At 49.7% G+C, this 19,978-nt stretch overlaps 1 protein-coding gene across 4 annotated transcripts in view; it reads right to left on the reverse strand.

Annotated features, from left to right (window-relative positions):
• Positions 1-19,978, reverse strand: part of POLE (DNA polymerase epsilon, catalytic subunit) — a 55,309-nt gene that overhangs the window by 12,678 nt on the left and 22,653 nt on the right. For all 4 annotated transcript variants that reach the window (XM_027125191.1, XM_027125192.1, XM_027125193.1 and 1 more), the window contains 20 exons: positions 19,239-19,387; positions 18,095-18,187; positions 17,707-17,851; positions 15,316-15,473; positions 14,743-14,938; positions 13,892-14,106; positions 12,281-12,383; positions 11,766-11,846; positions 11,530-11,652; positions 5,897-6,109; positions 5,468-5,677; positions 5,064-5,207; positions 3,543-3,683; positions 3,183-3,336; positions 3,000-3,106; positions 2,600-2,776; positions 2,254-2,477; positions 1,900-2,120; positions 1,445-1,649; positions 152-325 (listed from right to left, as the gene is read on the reverse strand). In XM_027125191.1, coding sequence (XP_026980992.1) covers positions 152-325; positions 1,445-1,649; positions 1,900-2,120; positions 2,254-2,477; positions 2,600-2,776; positions 3,000-3,106; positions 3,183-3,336; positions 3,543-3,683; positions 5,064-5,207; positions 5,468-5,677; positions 5,897-6,109; positions 11,530-11,652; positions 11,766-11,846; positions 12,281-12,383; positions 13,892-14,106; positions 14,743-14,938; positions 15,316-15,473; positions 17,707-17,851; positions 18,095-18,187; positions 19,239-19,387 — 3,233 coding nt within the window. The remainder of the gene's footprint in view (positions 1-151; positions 326-1,444; positions 1,650-1,899; positions 2,121-2,253; positions 2,478-2,599; positions 2,777-2,999; positions 3,107-3,182; positions 3,337-3,542; positions 3,684-5,063; positions 5,208-5,467; positions 5,678-5,896; positions 6,110-11,529; positions 11,653-11,765; positions 11,847-12,280; positions 12,384-13,891; positions 14,107-14,742; positions 14,939-15,315; positions 15,474-17,706; positions 17,852-18,094; positions 18,188-19,238; positions 19,388-19,978) is intronic.

Here is a 19,978-nt window from a genome sequence, read left to right on the forward strand (position 1 = left end):
AAGCTGCGATGGCAGCTAAGCTCTTCCTGGGACCCATCTGATCGCTATGGTTCAAGTGGGCTCTTGACTCCCAGAGGTGCTGACTGCCATCTTTCTGGCTTGGGGACTGAGGGATCAGCATAGCCCGGAGAAGGCCACGGGCAGCACTCACTGCAAGAAGAGCTTCTTCATCATGCTGTGCAGCGTGCGGTGCAGGGTGGGGTCGTGAAGCAGCGAGGACGGGGACCGGAGCCAGCGGTAGAAGTGCACCACCTGGTTGTCGGCGTAGATGTTGCGGTACTGCGTGATCTCCTTCACCCAGCCCACCACCATGCTCTTCAGGATCCTGCAGGAGGGGTTCAGAGGGCGCCCCCTCTGTTGCTGGCACCAGCTCTTCCCTGTTTTGCTGTCACCTTTGCCCCCTCCCTTCTCACTGTTCAGATCCATTCCTCGGCCCTCTGTGACTCATCTGCACCCCTCAACACCACCACACTCAACACAACCTTCCAAGTTTTCCCTACGGCTGGTGCCAGGACAGAGCTGAGAAGACGGGGGTGCCCCACAAGAAGGCACCTCACCTGCTGGGAGAACCAGGAGAAGACTGACCACAGAGACCTGCAGGGCCCTCCTCCCTTGGGCCAGTCATGGGCCTAACGATCTGCTTCACCACGACTGCCCTGGTTGTGTCGCCCCAGGTGGCTCGCAGCCATCCCCGCCCCGTGGCAGCTCTGCTGCCAGCACCTCTCGGGACACAGCGGCCGCTTCCCTGCCCAGCAGCCCTCGGCCCTGACCACACCGTGCCTTCGGGCCCTGAGCCTCTTCTCCACCAGCCCCCTGGCCTGCAGCCTGCTCCTTCCAGCTCTGCCCGCCTTCTGTGAGAATGCAACAGGAGTGGCGGTTGGAGAAAACCATTCTTGAATCCCAAGACTTGCTCCTGAGCACCAACCCTTCCCCTCAACTGCAGCACGACCACAAGCACGGGGCCTCAGTTTCCTCATCTTTACAACGGGCCACAGTCATATCACCCAGTGGGCTGTGGAGAGCACACGTGCTCCCTGCCCGTGTCACCGCTGCAATTCGCACCCCCTTCTGTGTGGCTTAACCCACTGTGCATGTCCTGCTGTGCATCCCACAGCAGATACTCGATACACACCCGCACCCCAAGTAAACTGGCGATTTCCTGCAGGCACGCCTCTGGCCACAGGAACTGTCAACCCATACCTGGAGGGCAGCAAAAGACCCATGAGCAGAGGAAGGAGCCTGGCCCTATGCTGGTTTCTGGCAAGGCGGAGGGAAACCCCACTGACACTGTCTTAGCTCTTAGTTTCCGAAACAAGGACAGAAGATAAAAGGATTTCTACTGCTCCTTCTAGAACCCAAACTGTTGTTCGGCCTTTGGAGAGGAGAGGGCACAAGAAGAAGAAAAGGTCAGGTGATGTTCTCAGGGTCGCAAGCCCCTGGGTACCTGAAGGTGCTGGAGCAGAGGGCCGTCTCGTCGTAGCTGGTGGAAGCGCTGGCAGCCTGATTGCCCGTGATCATGTCCTCCAGGGAGGCCTGCTGGATCACATCGAAGCTGATGCCCATGCTGTTGGCCCCCTCCATGTCATTGACGTGGTGAGATTGCAGGATGGTGTTGACAGCCAGGTTCTGAATGTCCAGCTCCACGCACACTGCACACAGACACCACCGCTTATGCACTGACCCCTCCTGGGTGCGGAGCCTGACCCCAGCAAGCACTATCTCAGAAAAATCCCTGAGGCTGCTGTTGGGGGCGGCCAACTGCAGAGCACACACCCGCAGAGCCCTGCAGGCTCGGCTCCCAGGCTCTCGGCCCAACAGGGCTGAGCGTTCCCAGCAGCACAGAACGGCAACAAGCGGCAGAGGCAGCAGCCCAGGCCCCCAAGCGCCTCACCCACCCACCTGTGGAGTAACAGCCTGAACTGTTGACCTCCACAGGGGCTCGGTCATCGAACTCCACGACAAGGCGGTTGTCGTCAGCCTCCTTCCCGCCCAGGTCAGGCCGTGATGTGGAAGACAGCCAGAGCAGGTGGTTGTGGCGCTGGAGATGGCGGGCAAAGAAGAGGTCGGAGCCAAACGTAGAGATGTCCTCTGGCAGATTCCCAACGGGGATGTGGAAGTACCTGCAGGGGCACGGGGTCAGCCAGCCCCAGAGGGGACAACGACCAGGGAAGCGGGGAAGGCCGACTTGCCACCAGAGACCCGTGAGGCCAGCCACGACCAAGATGGGCAGAGACACCCCTCCACTCGGCTCACCTGCTCATCTCGAAGGCCTGTGACAGACAAGTGTCCAGGTTGAGGTAGTGCCGGATCATGCGCCGGGCTCCGTGGCGCTGCCAATCCAGGACCCCGTAGCTGACCTTATCAGCCACACGGACAGGCACTAGCGGGAACTCCTCCAAGACGGGCACTTCGCCAGCCAGCCTCTTCAGCTCCCAGTTGGACTGAACAGCGATGAGTGTGGGCCCACGGCGCTCCTCCTGGGCGCAGGGAAGGAGACAGCTAGGTGGACCCGGCCCGGGGGAGGGAGGGAGGGAGGGAAGGAGGGAAGGAGGGAAGGAGGGAGGGGGCTCCCGCAGTGTGGGACCCCGACGGCACGCACTTTGTAGGCCAGCAGGAAGCGCTGGATGGCTCTGCAGATGACCTTCAAGTCTGTTTCAGCCCGAACTTCAAAAGTGTGTTTGCTGGGGGGCAGGAGCTCAGGGCCCACTTTCTCCAGCAGAAGGCTGTGCTCGGCTGAGTACAGGGCACTGAGGCTGGGCATCTGGTTGCTTCGCACCTAGACAAACAAGGGCTGGGTCGGCGCCTCTCCCCACAGGAAGGAAGGAAGGAAGCCCGGAGTGGACATGGGTGGCCGGGCTACCTCTGCGGATCCACTTCTAATTGCTGGGCGAAGGCTTTTGGAAACAAGGCAGCAGTGGGGTCAGGGGTGCGAGAGTTCCGTGCCCAGGGATATGCTCCTCCCCCAGCGAGGCTCGCCCACAGCCTAGCCCAGAACTCACGGTATCCAACACAAACACAGACGCCTTGCGCTGTGCGGGCACGAAGATGCCGAAGAGAGCTTTGTGGCCCTGCGCGTGGTGATACAGGTAGATGTGGCGGATGCTCCCTGCAGGAGGACATGGCCTGTCACCCTGAGATAAGCAGGAGGTGGGTCAAGCAAGGGCGGCTGGCACATGCCATACCTGGTTCCAGGTAGCTGAACTGGGCCAGAGAGCGCATCTCCAGGTGCTCAAGAGCGAAGGTTTCTGCTTCCCAGCCTGAGTGATGCCTCACCAACTGTTTATTGACCACACACACACAGCCCAGCTGCACCAGGGCCCGAAACAATAACGGAACCTGGAAGGGGGGCAGACAGAGTGGTGTGAGGGCTGACGAGGGAGAGCACAGGCCCATGGCCATCTTCGGCAGACATGCTGCTGAAATTCACTGTGTCCATGAAGTCCACAGCCAATGCTGCTAGCCTGTCCATGCCTCTGTGGGGTTTGTTTCCCTCTATTCCATCCGGATAGATCCTTGCACAGTTCAGCTGGGAAAACAGTTACCTGAGTCTCGTACACGCCCTCGATGTCCGGCGCCGCCAGCTCAGTGTTGATCTCGTTGATGTGCTCTTGGTACATGTCCTCTGGCACCGAGTACTCATAGAGATTGTAGACCACGTTGGAGCGAGGAAGGACCCGATTCACCTGGTGACACAATATGGCGATGATCTCACCCCACAACTGAGCTAAGTCGTAATGTGTGCTACAATGCACAGGCAAACACATGTGCGCACACTCTTACAGCCATGCATCGTTTAAACAGGCCTAGAACCTCTGGTGCCCACAACCATGGAGTAAACCCCTACAGCCCATCTCTCCCAATGAGTAAAATGAAAAGGTCTGGGCATAACTTCAAGAAGCTGCCCGAGGCTTCTAAAAAGCAGACAAGCTCCCAGACTGTGAGGGGCAGGTGTTCCCGCTTTATATTCCTCTTTTCTCTCCTGGGTTTAACCTTAAGGGTGCAGGAAGCAAAAACCGCGAGAGAAGCCATGTTTTCCTGGACAGAAGACTAGGGAAGGAGTGTGGGAATCCTGGCGAGGAGGGAGCAGGAGAGGGGTGCCCAAAGGGGAAAATATCCTACAAGGAAGGATGTCCTCCTACAAACTTACATCACATCACATCCAAGAAAGCTACAGAATTCCAGATCATCTGTCCTCTGCTGCCCAACACCCACCCTGTCCTCTCTCTAGATCCATATTTTGCTGAATATTCTGGTCAGAATCGAGTTTCACCTTCTCCAGAAGGCTCCTCTGTCTAGTTGCCAGTTACCAATACTCGAATCTCATCTCCTCAACTAGACATCAACCTGTTAATCGGTTCCTAGCACCCAACCAAGAAACGTGCTCATTTGCTCAGTGAACGAGCTCTGGGTGGAGCTGACTGGGAGCTCGGCCTCTGAAGACACCACAGCTGAGAGGAGGACGCCTGCTGTAGGACCCCACGTATGTGAAATGTCCACAAGAGGCTAATCTAGAGGTAGAATGTGGACCAGTGCTTACTGAGGGCTGGGAGAGGGGAGAGACTGCTAAGGGGCCCGGGGTTTCTTTGGGAGTAATGAAAACGTTCTAAGATTGACAGTGGAGATGGCTGCATAACTCTGTGAATACACTAAAAGCCAACGAATCGTACACTTTAGATGAGTGAACTGTATGGCATGTGAATTAGACCCCAATGAAGCCGTTAACATCAAAAGAGCCTATGGAGACAGAGCCTGCAGCCTCTGACTAATGTCCACCCAGTCCTTTCCCTGCTACATGGACGTCAGATGCAAGAGGACGGCGCAGCAAGGACAATGACACCCACAGCTTCCATCATTGAGCATTCACTTGGCGCTTCACAGCACCATTTCAATTAATTTTTACAGCATCCCAAGAAGGTTCTCAGGAGATGGAGGCTCCAGAACACCTCGCTCAAGGTCACAAAGCTCACTAGGTCTTTGCGTGGCCTCCTCCATAGTGGAGACAACCTCAGAGGCTGAGCAGACAGCTGACCTCAGTGATCAGCAACGCCAGCTGCCCCCCGTACCTTCCGATAGGAAGGGCCCTCCTCCGCTTTGGCCACCCGCTGGTTCACGTAGAATACCCGGGGAATGTTCAGCTTGATGCAATACAGGTCACTGCTGATGACAGCCCACAGCCTGAACAAGCCAGCCTGGCCGGTCTCGCTGATCTGAAAGGAAACACAGGTCGCACAACAGTGCGTGTCTCACCGTGTCACAGAAGGCACTCAATACCTGTGGACAGGCCATCTCCCAGGTGGCCTCCAGCACCAGGCCCTGTCACAGAGGCACAAAGGTAAAGCCCTGCCCTTCCTGCTCCATTCCAGACCAGGTCCCCAGGATCGTGAGCCATCCAGATACCCCTTCGTTCCCATAAGCCATGCTCCCGCCCTCAGGGGTGTCCCGCCCTCCCACTGCTAGCTGTCCGCACTTGCACGATCTGCCACGGGAGGTCCAGAATGCTGCGAGCAGTTCTTCGCAAGAAGCCCCCCAGCCCTGTGGAGGGCCCCTCTCGGACGGTCCCAGGCCTCGGTGCACCTTCTGGCCCCGCCAGACGCCGCCTCTTCTTGTGAGCGAGGCGCTGTCGAGCCTGTAGCTGCCACTTCTTCTTGTGGAACTGGAGCCAGACCAGCCACTCTTCCTGGGATAGGGCAAGAGGAGGAGACGGGAAATACAGTTGAGCACGAGTGAAACAGAAACACCCTTCCACAGTCCCCAAGTGCTCTGTAAGAACTGGGTACACCTTGCCAATTTGCTCAGGGGTCAAGGCCCAGTTCAGGGCCCAGACCCTGCAGGGAGACGGCTCGTCACAGGTCAGGCCTGACCAGCGTCCCTGCTTCCTCCCCCTGAGGATTCTTGCCTGGGTGGATCCAAGCCCCGGAGGCTGCCCCAAGATCTCCTGCCAGGGCACCGTCAGCTCCAGGTCCTGCGACTCCTCCTGGCTCTCCCAGTGGCTACGCCTCCTCTTGGTAGCAACGGGCACTGCCGAGTGCAGCGGCTTCACAAGGCCGAAGTCCTCCATGTCGGGGGCGCCAAGGCTCTGGGCACCTTCTGAAGCTTGTGCCACGCCCACCTGCAAAGATCCAAAGGAGCCTTAGAACAGCTCTCTCTAGAAATCACCGTAAGTGCACCTCTGAATAAGGTAAAATACTTGTATGCAAACGTATTCATTTACAGACTAATCTATTTTTAAACTTTTAAGAGTGAAAAGGTCAGACAGAAAATGTCACTCAGGCATCACCATTATGAAGTGAATGTTTACATTTTTCTGTGCTTGCTTCAGAACTCTCTCCTCTTCATAAGAAATAAAATACTGCAAAGAATAGGTAAAGGCCCCCTGTTTCTCCCTCCCAGCCCCCAAGCACAGTGCCTACCACTCCCCACACATTTTGAATTTTTACTCCGTACCTATAAACCCATATACCATTACTTTAAGCTGCAGGTTTATATGAACAGAGACACATGGTACACAACCTACTGCAACTTGTTTTACTCAATAACGTATTTTTGAAATTGATCCCTATTGATGCATGTGGACATTGTCCATTCATTCTAACTGTAGGATATTCCATTATGCAAATAAATCAGCTTACCTATCCATGACATTCTAAAATGAAGAATGGTTAATTTCTACTCTTTCAGAACTAGAAACTGGGTTCGTCAACAACCATCCTTCCACATGCTGCCTGAAGACCTTGTGTTCACACTCCCACCAGAAATACAGATAAGCTCCTATTTCCCCACATGTGCTGATAGTTGGTGTCACCATACTCATTTTTTGGTGTGATGTGGTATCTAAATACTTCATCTTTCATTTACCGACAGTGGGGTTGGCCCTGGGGCAGCCAGTCTTCTAAAATGGCCCTGATGACCCCCACCTCCAGCTGTTCATGCCCCTGTATGACTCCCTCCTGAGTGTGGGCTGGACCCAGTGACCTGCCTCAAATGAACAGATTACAACGAAAGTGACAGGATGTCATTCTGAGATTAGATTATAAAACACAGTGACCTCTGAACTGCTGCCACTCTGGCTCTTATCCAGTGCTTGCTCTGAAGTCAGCTGCCAGGCTGTGACCTGCCCTCTGGATAGGTCCATGGAGCAAGGAAATGAGGACGGCTCCACTAGTGAATCCTGCCACCAGCTACCAGAGTGAAGCACCTCCTTCCCCAGTTGCTGGGGAAGCCTTCAGATGAGACCACAGTCCTGATGACACCTGACTGTAGTCTGTGGGAGACCTTGAGCCAGGGGACCTTGATAAGCTGTCCCCAGATTCCAGAACCACAGGCCACAGAAAGTGCAAGATAATAACACACCTGTGGGACTTCCCTGGTGGTGCAGTGGTTAAGAATCCACCTGCCAATGCAGGGGACACAGGTTCGATTCCTGGTCCAGGAAGATCACACATGCTGCAGGGCAACTAAGCCCGTGCGCCACAACTACTGAGCCTGAGCCCTAGAGCCCGCGAGCTGCAACTACTGAGCCCGCGTGCTGCAAACACTACTAAAACCCATGCATTCTGGGGCCTGCATGCCGCAACAAGAGAAGCCACCACAATGAGAAGCCTGCACACTGCCACGAAGGGTAGCCCTCGGTCGACACAACTAGAAAAAGCCCGTACGCAGCAACAAAGACCCGGCGCAGCCAAAACAAAAAACAAAAACACCTGTGTTACTTAAGCTGCTACGTTCTCGGATTACTTGCTACATAGCAACAGAAAAATATACACATGCTTATGGACCATTCCTAACTTTCGTACATTCCAAATATCTTCTTCGAATTATGACTTGTCTCTTTATGGTGACTTCTGTACTATAAAAGTGTGTGTGTTTTTTACTTTTTATTATAAAAATTACAAAAGTAATGAATATCCATGGTTCTTATAACTCAGATTCAATAAATACCAACGTTCTGCCATTCTTGTTTCAGACTACAGAAAATTTACATTTTAATTAATTGAATGTATCTGTCTTTCCCTTTGTGATCGTTTTTTATGCATGCCTTAAGAAGCTCTTTCTACCTCAGCATCATAAAGATAGCCTCCTGTGTTTTTTTCTAAACAGTTGTTTTCTTTTTCAATTTAGATCTGTATTTGGAATTTGTTTTCATACTCAGTGTGAGATAGCTACTTACTTCTTGAAATATGAAAAAACATTTCCCCCAATATCATTTATTGAATAAGCACTCCGTTCTCCTTAATAATGTATAACGCTACCTCTGTGACAGACCAAGCTCCCATACGTATTTGGATCTGTTTCTAGGGTACCTATTAGCGCTACTGCTGTATGGTCTTGCCTTAATAAGACTTTCTTGTGTGTCTTGTTACATACTAAGACAAGCTTCCTCTTGTTAATCTTCAAAATTGTTTTTGTTTTTCTTATACTTGTTCTTCATATGAATTTTAGGATTAGACTTTCAAGTTACATGAAAAAACTTTTTGCAGGACTTCCCTGGTGGTCCAGTGGTTAAGAATCCGCCTTTCACTGCAGGAGGCGCAGGTTCAACACCTGGTTGGGGAATTAAGATCCTGCATGCCGGCCTTCCCTGGTGGCACAGTCGTTAAGGATCTGCCTGCCAATGCAGGGGACATGGGTTTGAGCCCTGGTCCGGGAAGATCCCACATGCCACGGAGCAACTAAGCCCATGTGCCACAACTACTGAGCCTGTGCTCTAGAGTCCAAGAGCCACAACTACTGAGCCCACACGCCACAACTACTGAAGACCGCACGCCTAGAGCCCATGTTCTGCAACAAGAGAAGCCATTGCAATGAGAAGCCCACACACCGCAATGAAGAGTAGCCCTCGCTCACTGCAACTAAAGAAAGCCTGCACACAGCAACAAAGACCCAACGCAGCCAAAAATCAACAACAACAACAACAAAATCCTAATTGTTTCTAGTATAAGATAAAGCTACAGATTTTTATATATCAGCTTTGTATCTAATGATCTTGCTGAAATGTCTTATTAGTCAAAACAATTCCTGGGTTTCCTTACATTTTCTGTGTTAACAATTATATCACCTGCAAATGACGAGTTTTATGCCTTTCTATCCTTAAAATTTAACTTCTTTTCCTTGTTGAATTATGCTGGCCAGGACTTCCAAACAATTTTGAATAGAAGTGATGGTAACAGGCATCCATCTCCTGTTCCTCAACTTTAATGATTCTAATGTGCCATTAAATATGATGTGTGCTATTGAGTTTCGACAGAGACTTTATCAGAGAAACATCTCATCTTTTATGATTTTGCCTGCTCAAAGTTTTATCACGAACAGACATTAAAGTTTATCAAATGTTCTTTCTTGCCTCTATTGGAAATGATCCCATAAGTCTTCTCTTTTGATGATGATGATGAACAGATTTTTCCTAAAATTAACTGAATTAGCAGATCTCTGAAGTTAACACCTGCCATTCCTTGCATAAGTCCTGCTTGTACACAATGTTACTGTTTTTATACGGTGCAAAATTTAGTTTGTTACTATTTTTGTACCTGTTGTTTGTTACTGCCAATGGCCTATAACACTCCTTCCTTTTCCTGGCCTGTCAGTTTGTTACCAAGGTAACAAGTGTTATCAAGATTACCAAATGAGCTAAGGAGCCTCTTTTTTTATTCTCTGGAATAATTTGTTTAAAAAGTTCGGTAAAATCCCTCTGAGGAACCATTTGGGTCCAGTGTTTGTTTCTTTCTAATTATGATTCTTTTTTTTTTTTTTTTGCGGTACGCGGGCCTCTCACTGTTGTGGCCTCTCCCGTTGCGGAGCACAGGCTCCGGACGTGCAGGCTCAGCGGCCATGGCTCACGGGCCCAGCCGCTCCGCGGCATGTGGGATCTTCCCGGACCGGGACACGAACCCGTGTCCCCTGCATCGGCAGGCGGACTCTCAACCACTGCACCACCAGGGAAGCCCTATGATTCATTTTTTAATGGTTAAAGTTCTATTCAGTTTTTCTCTTTTTTTCTTAGGTTAATTTGAATAATTCTTCTAGGATACTATCCATTCCATCTAAGTTTTCCAATTGTTTAGGAAAGGTAACTACTTATTTATTTTCAGGCTTTATTATATCTGCAATGATAATGTTTTCATTAAAACAAAACCTGAAATACCTATCTTGACAAAGATTTGTCTATTTCATAAGTCTTTTCAAAGATCAAGGTTTTGGTTTTACTGTTTGTTCGTTCATTTCTGCTCTTGCCTTTATAACTTCTTTCTTTCTACTTTCTTGGTTTACTCTACTGTTTTCGAATTTTTCACAGCTATAAGCTTACTTAATTTTCTACTGGTTTTTCTTTTCTATTATATGCATTTAAATAGATTATGTGTTATTTGTAGTCCTCTTTAGCTGCATACTACAAATTTTGATAGTATTTTCATTCAGTAAGTACTTCTAATTTCCATTGTGACTTCTTTGATCCATGAGTTACTTATAAATGTGTTTCTTTTTAGTTTCCAAACAATATGGTCTGTATATAAATTATTTGGAATCTGTTGCAATGCACTTTGCAGCATGCAGACAGTCTTATTTTAGGTGTTCTTGAAAAGAATGTGTATCCTTTAATTACTGGGTGCAAGGTTCTATTTGTTAACTAAATCTAGTTAGCTACTAAATCTAGTTAGCAATTGTGTCATTCCAACTGTACACATTTTTACTAGTTTTTGGTCTGCTAGATCTATCAATTGAGAGAGATGTGTCAAAATCCCAAACTGATTAGATGTCAATTTCTTCTACCTTAGGTAATTTTTACATTAATTAATTTGAAACTAAACTATTAGAATTGTTATATATTTCTAGTGAATTGTGATTTTCAGTATAGTTTAATACCATCCTTATCCCTACTAATATTTTTTGGCCTAAATATTTTTTTGGTCTGGCATTAATATAGCTACATCAGCTTTGTTTTGGTTAATATTTACCTGATATACATGTTTTTTCATCCTTTTAATCATTTTGAGCCCTTTTAAGTATAGCTCTTATAAATAAGATAGTTAGACTGTAAAAATTCAACCTGAGAGTCTGCTTTTAGCAGGTCAGTTTGTTTACTGCTCTGGTTGAAGCTCACTTTCCATTTTCAGCACCTCAGAATTTTCTTCTTGCTCTTCTGATTTTAGCTGTGCTTTTCATTACACTGTCTTCAGTATTTTTTGGAGTTTCTAACAGAATTTTTTTTTTTTTTTTTACAGTTTAGACAACTGAGGCCTCAAGGTATAGTGACGCATTCCAAGTTACTGAGTCTAATTAGTATATCCTCCATTTACATATAGTTCTTCACCCTAAACTGATGATTCACAAAGTTTCTTATCACAAAAGAAGAACATTGGGAGGAATTAAAGGATAAAGTATCAATGTGTACATTTTTAGAAAGAAAAAAAACATTGTAAATGCCTGAATGGAAGGAAGCATCCAAAATTATGGACAGCAGTGTGGAGACTTTGGTGTCCTGACACTGCCCAGCACCAACCGTCACAGCCTCTGTTGGCCTGGGCCAGGCCCCATTACCTGTCTCTTGCCCTCAAGGACGAAGAGCTCACTGATCTTCTTCTGCTTATAGACATCGTTCTTCTCCAGCAGTTTTTTGTGCAGCCAGTCAGGGTGCTTGACACGTGGTACTGGGTTCTTCACCTATATAAAGGTGAGATCGATCACTTGTCTGATGCTGTTAGTCTGGGCCAGGCCCAGGTTTCTGTAGCTTTTAGGTCACACTGCGCCCTGTTTCCACCAGTTGTCAACCTCACCTGCTGCAGAGCCGCAGGGATTGTGATGATCTTCTGTATGGCACTCCCCAGTCGCTCGATGTAGTAGTCCCAGTCCAGAATCTGAGCGTGCAGGAAGCCAGCAACAAGCGGGGTGTGCGAGAGAAAAGCAGCAGCGGCGGCATGCTTCACGTGTCATACTTAACCCTCTCAGAAATTCTAAGGTAAAAGGTCCCATTTCGCAGAGGAGGAAACTGAAGTGGAGAGTGTAAACGACTCTCCCGGGATCAGAGCTGGTAGGGGGCCAAGCCAGCACTAGAAGCCTGTGCCAGACCCCAAGCCTTGGTCCATCCAAGAGAACAGTTAAAAGGGCCTCCCCAACATTTAGCTTCTCCAGTTTTGCCCTAAAATGTAACTATTTCCTCATTCATTACATAACAGAAAGGAGGAAATCAAGAGTGAAGTCTCCAGCCAAAAAGGAGACCTGAGTCAGGGATACTCTGCCCTGTCTAGTTTTCCTCCTAAACTTCTGAGAGTAGGAAAAAACCAGCACTCACTGTCCGAATATCAAAGTCTTGAAGGGAAGAACTCTTAAGCCATTTCCGGAGAAAGTGCTTCCTCACCGTGGGCTCTGCCTGGAAAATGGCGAGTGGAATGGCCCTGGGCAAGAAGAGACACAAAACTCAACAATGTGAAAACCTCCCTAAACCAGGTCATAGCACTTATCAAGTACACACATATTCTACATGGAAATAAGTTATTATGACCTACTTTGTAACCTATGTTTCTATTTATTGTAGTTATTTGTATAAACTATACCTATATCTGATGTTTATCATACTTAATAACTAAAGAATACTTCATCATATTAAAATACCACGGTTTAATGTACAATCCCCTACCATTGGCCATCTGGTCTGTGTTTGGCCACTGTTAACAGAGCTATTTATACAAGTGTCCTTACATAAGTTATATATTCATGTGCATGTATGTAATTAAACACTTAAAAAATTATTATTCGTTGGGTAAAATATTAGAGAGCCCACCTGCTCACCTGAAAATGAAGCCAGTTTTCACATCATTAGCAAAGCAATAGGGCAACTGTCACTACCCCTTTCTTTCATTGGAGGAAGTATTTGTTATTGTGAAATATCACGAAGAAACTTAGAAAGAACACAACAGACACCTGTGCACCCACCACCCAGTCCTATCAAACTGGCCCTGCCGTTTTTATTTCATGGATGAAAAAATAAAGATGATGATGAAGTCCCCAGTGCAGCTCTCCTGACCCTCCTCATATAGAAGTAAACACCATATTTTTCTTGGTGTTTATCAATCCCATGCATGCTTTATAGAACTATTTTGTGTACCCATAAAAAAATAAGAGTACTTTCTATGTGTGTAAACTTAAACAGGTGGAAGTACACTGCATGTGTCGCTCTGCAGTCTGCTTTTCTTGCTCTATCAGTGATGTAACACGTAGCTGTGATTCAATCATCCCAACTCGAAAAGCACAGCATCAGTCTCCTCGGGGGTGTGAGTGATCTGGAGTCCTGTCCTAAACCTGAAATGGACCTTGTGATGGGGCCCATCGTAGCAGACCCTCCAAGACGTCCCCACTCCCCTATGCCTGACTGAGAGGGTGCTCTCAGTCTGGTCTCCCAAGAACCCAGATTCTCCGAGCTCCAGGTGGATGGGCTCACCACGCTCTCTCAGGGGTCCCACCAGGGCCCCAGAAAGCCTTCCTGTCATCTGATCTGCAGGGGGTCTGAGGCCTAGTTCCTCCCTTTTCTAAATCCAGACTATCCCTACACTGTTTTTTTAAATATTTATTTATTTTTGGCTGCATCAGGTCTTAGTTGCAGCACAGGGGATCTTTTCTTGCGGCGAGCAGGCTCTACAGCGCACGGGCTCAGTAGCTGCGGCATGCGGGCTTAGTTGCCCCACGGCATGTGGGATCTTAGTTCTTCGACCAGGGATCGAACCCACGTCCCCTGCACTGGAAGGCGGATTCTTCACCACTGCACCACCAGGGAAATCCCTCCCTGTACTGTTTAAGGAAGCTCATCTCTCTATGGAAGGACAGAGGTTCCACAACAGATGCAGGTTTTCAATGTGAGCATACGAGACCCTTAAGGAATTCCTTCCTTAACACTGGAAACCCTTACCTCTCTGTGACCGGAGACCCCTCAGGCTTCCGGGAGATGATGTAGCGGCAGCTCAGCCCTGCATCCTTCACCATCTGATCCCCCAGGAACTCAGCCAGGCGCCTGGCCGTGCTGATGGACGTAGACTTCTGCTCCCCATAATCTTCCAGCTTCCGAGACATGGAACGGTTCTCAGAGATCAGCTCGAACAGCTCGGAATCAGGCATGTTAGCTGCCTGGAGAAAGAGGCAGTGGGCAAAACGTCACGCAGAAGGAAGGGAGCACCACCGTGAGGCTACCCGAGACTTTCCTCCAAGTGAAAGTCTGCGTTTCTCTAGCCTGATGAGCTGAAGGCAGCAGTGTAATAGGGCTGTCTCATACCAGCATACAGCAACACTTACACCACACACAAAACCGTACCTTTCATTAAAGTGTGCAGAAAAATATCAAGAAACGTTTATTGAGCTATTAGCAAAGACTGCAGAAAAAGAGAAAAGACAGAGAATTGATTTTTCTCCTAAAAGGAAAAGAAAGATGGGGAAAGGAGGAACCAGCAGGGAGAAGAGGCATAGGCCAGCCGGATAGCACCTGGACCAACTGAGGAGCCAGCAGCTTCCTTCAGCGATGAGGAGTCCAGGGGGCCTATCTGAGGACAAACAGCTTACAATTCGTTCATTATCATGCTATTTGTTTCCTTCACAGAATTCTGTCACTGGTTATAGAAGTTAAGGGGGGATTCTGAGAGGCCCTGGAACTAAGGAAGTAGTGGGAGCCCATCAGAATTATTAGCCTTGAGTTCACCTGTCACCTTGCTCACCAGGACCCTCTCTGACTGCAGGACCCTCAGAGCCAGGTGAGGAGGGTGGCCTTACCTTGCTGTACAGCACGTCCAGCCAGTAATCGGCCACCTTGGCAACAGAGCCATACGCCTCCTCTAGGGTGCTGCCCTTAAGGAAGGCCTCGAATACTGAGGACTGGAAGATTTTAATCAGCTGCAGCTCCCCACGGCGTTTGACCTCGAAGCCCTTGAGCTCAGCCAGGGAACCATCCTCATTGAATACGGCATACCTAGAAACACAGGCAAGCACAGCAGAGAGGGAAAGCCTGGGATGCTGGCTGCTTCTCCTCGCCCTCGGCCTTCCTCCTGCTCTTACCCACCCCTCTAGCATCCATCAAGCAGCAAACATCTCTCCATCCTGAGGTTTATGCTTCTCCAAACTAAAAATGACTTAAGGGCCTGCCATCTGTAGAACCAGAATATAACAGGTGGAGAACAGAGTTGGTAGCATCAGTGTCGAGAACAGCTTTCCAAATTGAATCAAAAAGGCCAAAAAACTAGAACTGAGGTCTGTTCCCATCCTGGCTCCTGGTCCACTTCCTGGAGGAGTTGTTAAACCTAGTCTATCCATTTCCTTTCCTAAGCATAAAGTCTGTGGGATTCCTACCTCTTCTTCAGTTTCTTGCCTTCTTCCTTGGAGGCTGGAAGGATCATGGCAAGGTAGGGTCCGTCAACCTCAAAAAAGATGCTGTTCTCTGAGCGGGAGACATAGGTGAGCGAGGAAGGCTCAGCCAGCTCCTGGTACTGCTCATTGGTGAAGCCTTCCTGCACAGCAAGAATGAAGAGGGGCTCAGCCTCACTTGTGATCGTCCAAACCTGGAAACCACCAGCTGCCCTCCAAGGGGTGGACAGATCAGCCAAGAGCTGGGGCTCTTCCATACAATGGACACCACTTGGCAAGAGAAAGGGATCAAGTTCTGACACGTGTCCAACGTGGATAAAATGAAGTGCATCCTGCTTGGTCCAGAAAGTCACACGCATGTTTCCTTTCATAGGACACGCTGGAAAAGGCAAAACTATCACACAAAGGACATGCTGGGGAGCCAGGCTTGGGTGTAAGGAGAAGGGCTGACAACAAAGGGGCAGCACCCAGGAACCTCTGGGGTAGTGGGCTATTCTGTGTTGCGCTGTGGTGGTGGACACACACCTCTATGTGTGAATCAAAACCCACAGAACCTCACCCTGTAAAAAGTGAATTTTACTGTAAGCAAATTAAAAAACATTCAACCAGGATCTAGGGTGACCCCAAGAGAGCCTGCAGACTGGGACAAACGAGCTTAACTTCATTATCGCTGCATGACAGAACCCTGCCAGAGGGCTGGCTTAAGAAACTCTGGCAAACCTTGTGTTGCCTGGGTGGTGTAAGACTAAAGATAAAACGCTCGACTGCAGCTGGTGAGCTTACTGCTCACAGACACATGGTTCTGAACCTATTTTACACAAATACTAGGGTTGAACAAATAAATAAATACATTAGGAAAACTAGAAACAGGAGAAAGAAGTTACTAATAAGGAAAAGAGAATAGATTGGAGCTGGATATATCAATAGACTCAGGTTATATATTTTTAAATATATATGCAGATAAAGAGAGAAATAAACGTACATTCATGCGTGCAGGGTTATTATACACACACACATTTCCTAGCCAATCTGCTGTGAGCAGCAGTGACACCTCAGAACCCATCTCGGTTTCTAACACCACTCTCCAATAAAAGGAAGCCAGGCTCCTTGGGGAAATGGCTGATTCCAGGGTGGGACAGGGGAAATACAAGATGAGGCTGGAGTGTCTTGTAGTCCCAGGAAGTAAGAAAGTACTCCAAAAAAAGCCAAACCCAAACCCCAGAATGGGGCATGTCTCAAGGACACGCGGGTGAATATGGAGGAGCCCCCAGCGGCCAAAGGGGAACAAGCTGAGTAACAAAACATGCCAGGACAGAACTGGGTTGTGGCCCAACAGAACAAACATGCGCAAACCCACACTGACCTAACAAATGACTCAATAAAGAGACAAGCAAGGGAGTAAGTGGGAGGGAAGGGTGGCAGCTCTTCCTTACAGAAGGTTCCGATGAATAATTTTCAAGGAATGAGGGAACTAGAGTCGCCTTGGGCAGAGTGATGCCTGCTGTAACCACTGCTGAGACCACTGCTAGCGCTAAAACCAGGGGGCGAAGGTTCCAAGCGAAACGGCACATCTGCAGAATCTCGAAAGTATCTCCTCCACTGTCTTCACTAATTACAGTGGTGGCTTTGCTATGTGGCCAGACTCTGCCACTCCTCCTGGGAGTGTGGACTCACTGGCTCACTCCAATAACGCGACACTGGGAAGCCAGCAGGCAGCGGGAGTGCAGGTCCCAACACCATGCCCTGACAGAATGCCAACACGGGGCATGTACTCTGGAGTGTTCCTCCAAAAACCCCAAATAACCTCAGTCTAATAACAAACAACAACAGACAAATTCAAATTAAGGGTCAGTTAGCAAAGCACCTGACCAGTATCGAAGTGTCCTGGTCATAACAGACCAGAGAGACCAAGGGGCTGCCAGGCTGGAGGGGACTAAGGAGACAGGACGCCCAAACGCAGTGCACAAAAAGTGGGGAATCCAAATACAGCTGTAGTTGAGTTACGGTGTGGTGCCAAGGTGACTTCTTAATTCTGACAATTACACTGCGGTTTATAAAAGATCTTACTTAACATTAAGGGAAGCAGGCTGAAGGATATACAGAAATTCTCTATTCTATTTTTGCATTTTTTCTGTAAGTCTGGGTATTACGCTGAAGGCGAATGTAGACTCAGGTAACTTTTGAGCATAGCGTTTTCTGGACAGATGCTCAGGCTAGAGAAAAACAATCTGAACGTTGGAGACAGGGAGGCCTGAAGTCAGGATGGGAGCATGTCAGTGACAGCCAGCCCAGCCCCCTTTCCCAAATCCCCGTCAGAGCAGTGGCACGAGGAAGCCAAGTCCAGACGGTAGCCCCCTACTGGAGACGCAGGCTCACCTTGACCATGATGTTTAACATAGCCCCAGGGTAGGAGATGGTCACCTTGGGCTTTTTCACACTGGTCGTCTTGATGACAAAGTTTTCCGGGAAGCTGTTGGGCAGGACACACCATATTCCATCTGTGTCCAGCTCTAAGGGCCTCCTTCAGGGAAACAGAGAAATGAGACCACATGGATGGTGGACATCGACGCCTACAGAGCAAGAACCCCCTTGTCAAGTCCTTACGGTGGACAAGGCTCCCCCGGTCGTGAACCCACAGAACGAAACACCTGCCCCTCTCCAGCTCTATCTTCATCAACCTGTCCCTTCTCTCCCCCAGCCATCCGGCCTCCCCACCAGGCCGTGGCCCACCCAGCCTCAGCAGCTGACCAAGTGCAGCACTCACCCAATCTGCTCAATCAGCTCCCGTGCCTGGGTGATAATGTTGGCCCCCGTGAAGCAGACGATGCCAGCCATCTCCATGGAGTACCAGCGGGCCCTGGGAGGGACAGTCACAGCAGAGGGGGTGGGAGGGGCTCCCTCTAGAGGGTCATTAGAGTTGGGGCTGGGAGGAGGGGACATCTGAAGCAGGGAAGAACTAAGGCTGAATTTAGCTCTGTGCTGAGGACACTCCTCTGTTCCTACTTCAAGGTGCAGGGCTCCGCTCAGGAAAGTTCTGGAAGGATGCCACATGCTGCCACTGCAACAGCTCACAACCTCAGCTCAGCAGGACTCTCAATACCAGCCAGATGGCCGTGTGTCCCTGAGTCCCCTCCCACTCTCCCCAGCACCGTCTCACGCCTCCTCTGTTTTCCCAAAGCCCACTCTCATCCCCTGACTTCTCAGGGAAAACACCAGCCCACCTGGCTCAGTGTTCACACCGGGTCTCAGAGGTGTCAAGCGACCTGAGGCCAGGCCCTCCTGCCCCAGGGAACTCTGCTCCGGTTCTAGCCCTGCTCTCAGCCCCTCCCTCTCTGCCATTAAAAAGCAGCAACAGAGAATCAAGGCCTCTCCCCCTCAGACCAGTCCCTGGCCCCATCACCACCTTTCCCCTTCTCCAGGCCGCCATGCCGACCCTCCCAGTCTCCAACCACAGGGGCTAGGCCTCACCTTCGATCACCTGCTCTCCCGAGGCCCCCACCCACCTGGCTGTCGGTCCAATGGACACAGGCCCCACCTTGCCTCATCTCCCTTTGGCCTCTGATCACGGGCACAGTCTCTATGGGGCTTTAGGACACCCGGCCCTGGCTTTCTCAACTTCTCAGAAGGCTTTATTTACACCCCTCACTAGTCGTATGCCAGAAACTACACACCGCTGTCTGCAGCCCAGGATGCTCAGAAGAACATGCCCAGCAGTACTGACCCCGCTGATGCCCAGGACCCTCTGAGCCAGCGTGACCTCCACCCATACCCAACCTGCTCTGCCACATTCCTTGAACTGGGGCCCTGCCTCTCCCCTCTCACTCGTGCCCATGGGCCCCACGCATCTCAGCTCCTCCCTTCGTCCACTAGCCCCACCGGCCCCACCAGGCACCCGGGCAGGAGCCTACCCCTTGCGCATGACGTAGCCGTAGAAGGAGTTGAGGATGCACTTGTGAGCCAGCTGCAGGGAGTCGTACAGGACCTCCATGTTCCTGCAGCGCTTTGCTTCCGCTGCCTCTCCCACCTCCACCGCCGCAGATAGCTTCTTTCTCCACACCTGAGACCCACACAAGGTGATCATCCCCCACTCTTCCAGCTCACATTCTCTATGGCCAGTGGCCCAAGGTTTACTATGTTGCAAATTTCCAGTCTATAGGAAACTTGAAAAAAAGTAGAGTGAAGACCATATGCAAGAGGGGCCACTGTTGATATTCTGTGCCATATTTCCTTTATTCCATTCTCTCTCTCTCTCTCTCTCTCTCTCTCTCTCTCGGCACAAACAATGGGAAGATGTAGCTCTCATGACCAGAGCCCCCTAAATACCTAAGCATACAACTTCCAGGAACAAGCACACTCTCCTACAGAACCTCAGTACTGCTATCACACCCGAGAAACTTAACACGGAAACAACATCAACTAGTTCCTCACAGGGTCGGCACGCTTGGTTCTCACCAATCCGGAATCACCTTCAATCTAGAACTGCCCCATGTAAGACAGATATCCTGAAAGGAATGCTGAACACAAAGGAATATATTGATATTACATTTTTATTTCTTGTGAGACTATGGCCTAGGAGAAAATACTCTATGACAGCAACAACTCACTTGGACACCTCAGACGTGGGGCAACTTCAGCCTCCTGGGACAGA

This window comes from Aethalodelphis obliquidens, unplaced genomic scaffold (assembly GCF_003676395.1).
Source record: "Aethalodelphis obliquidens isolate GAN/ISIS:26980383/991018 unplaced genomic scaffold, ASM367639v1 scaffold28, whole genome shotgun sequence".
NCBI classification, from domain to species: domain Eukaryota; kingdom Metazoa; phylum Chordata; class Mammalia; order Artiodactyla; family Delphinidae; genus Aethalodelphis; species Aethalodelphis obliquidens.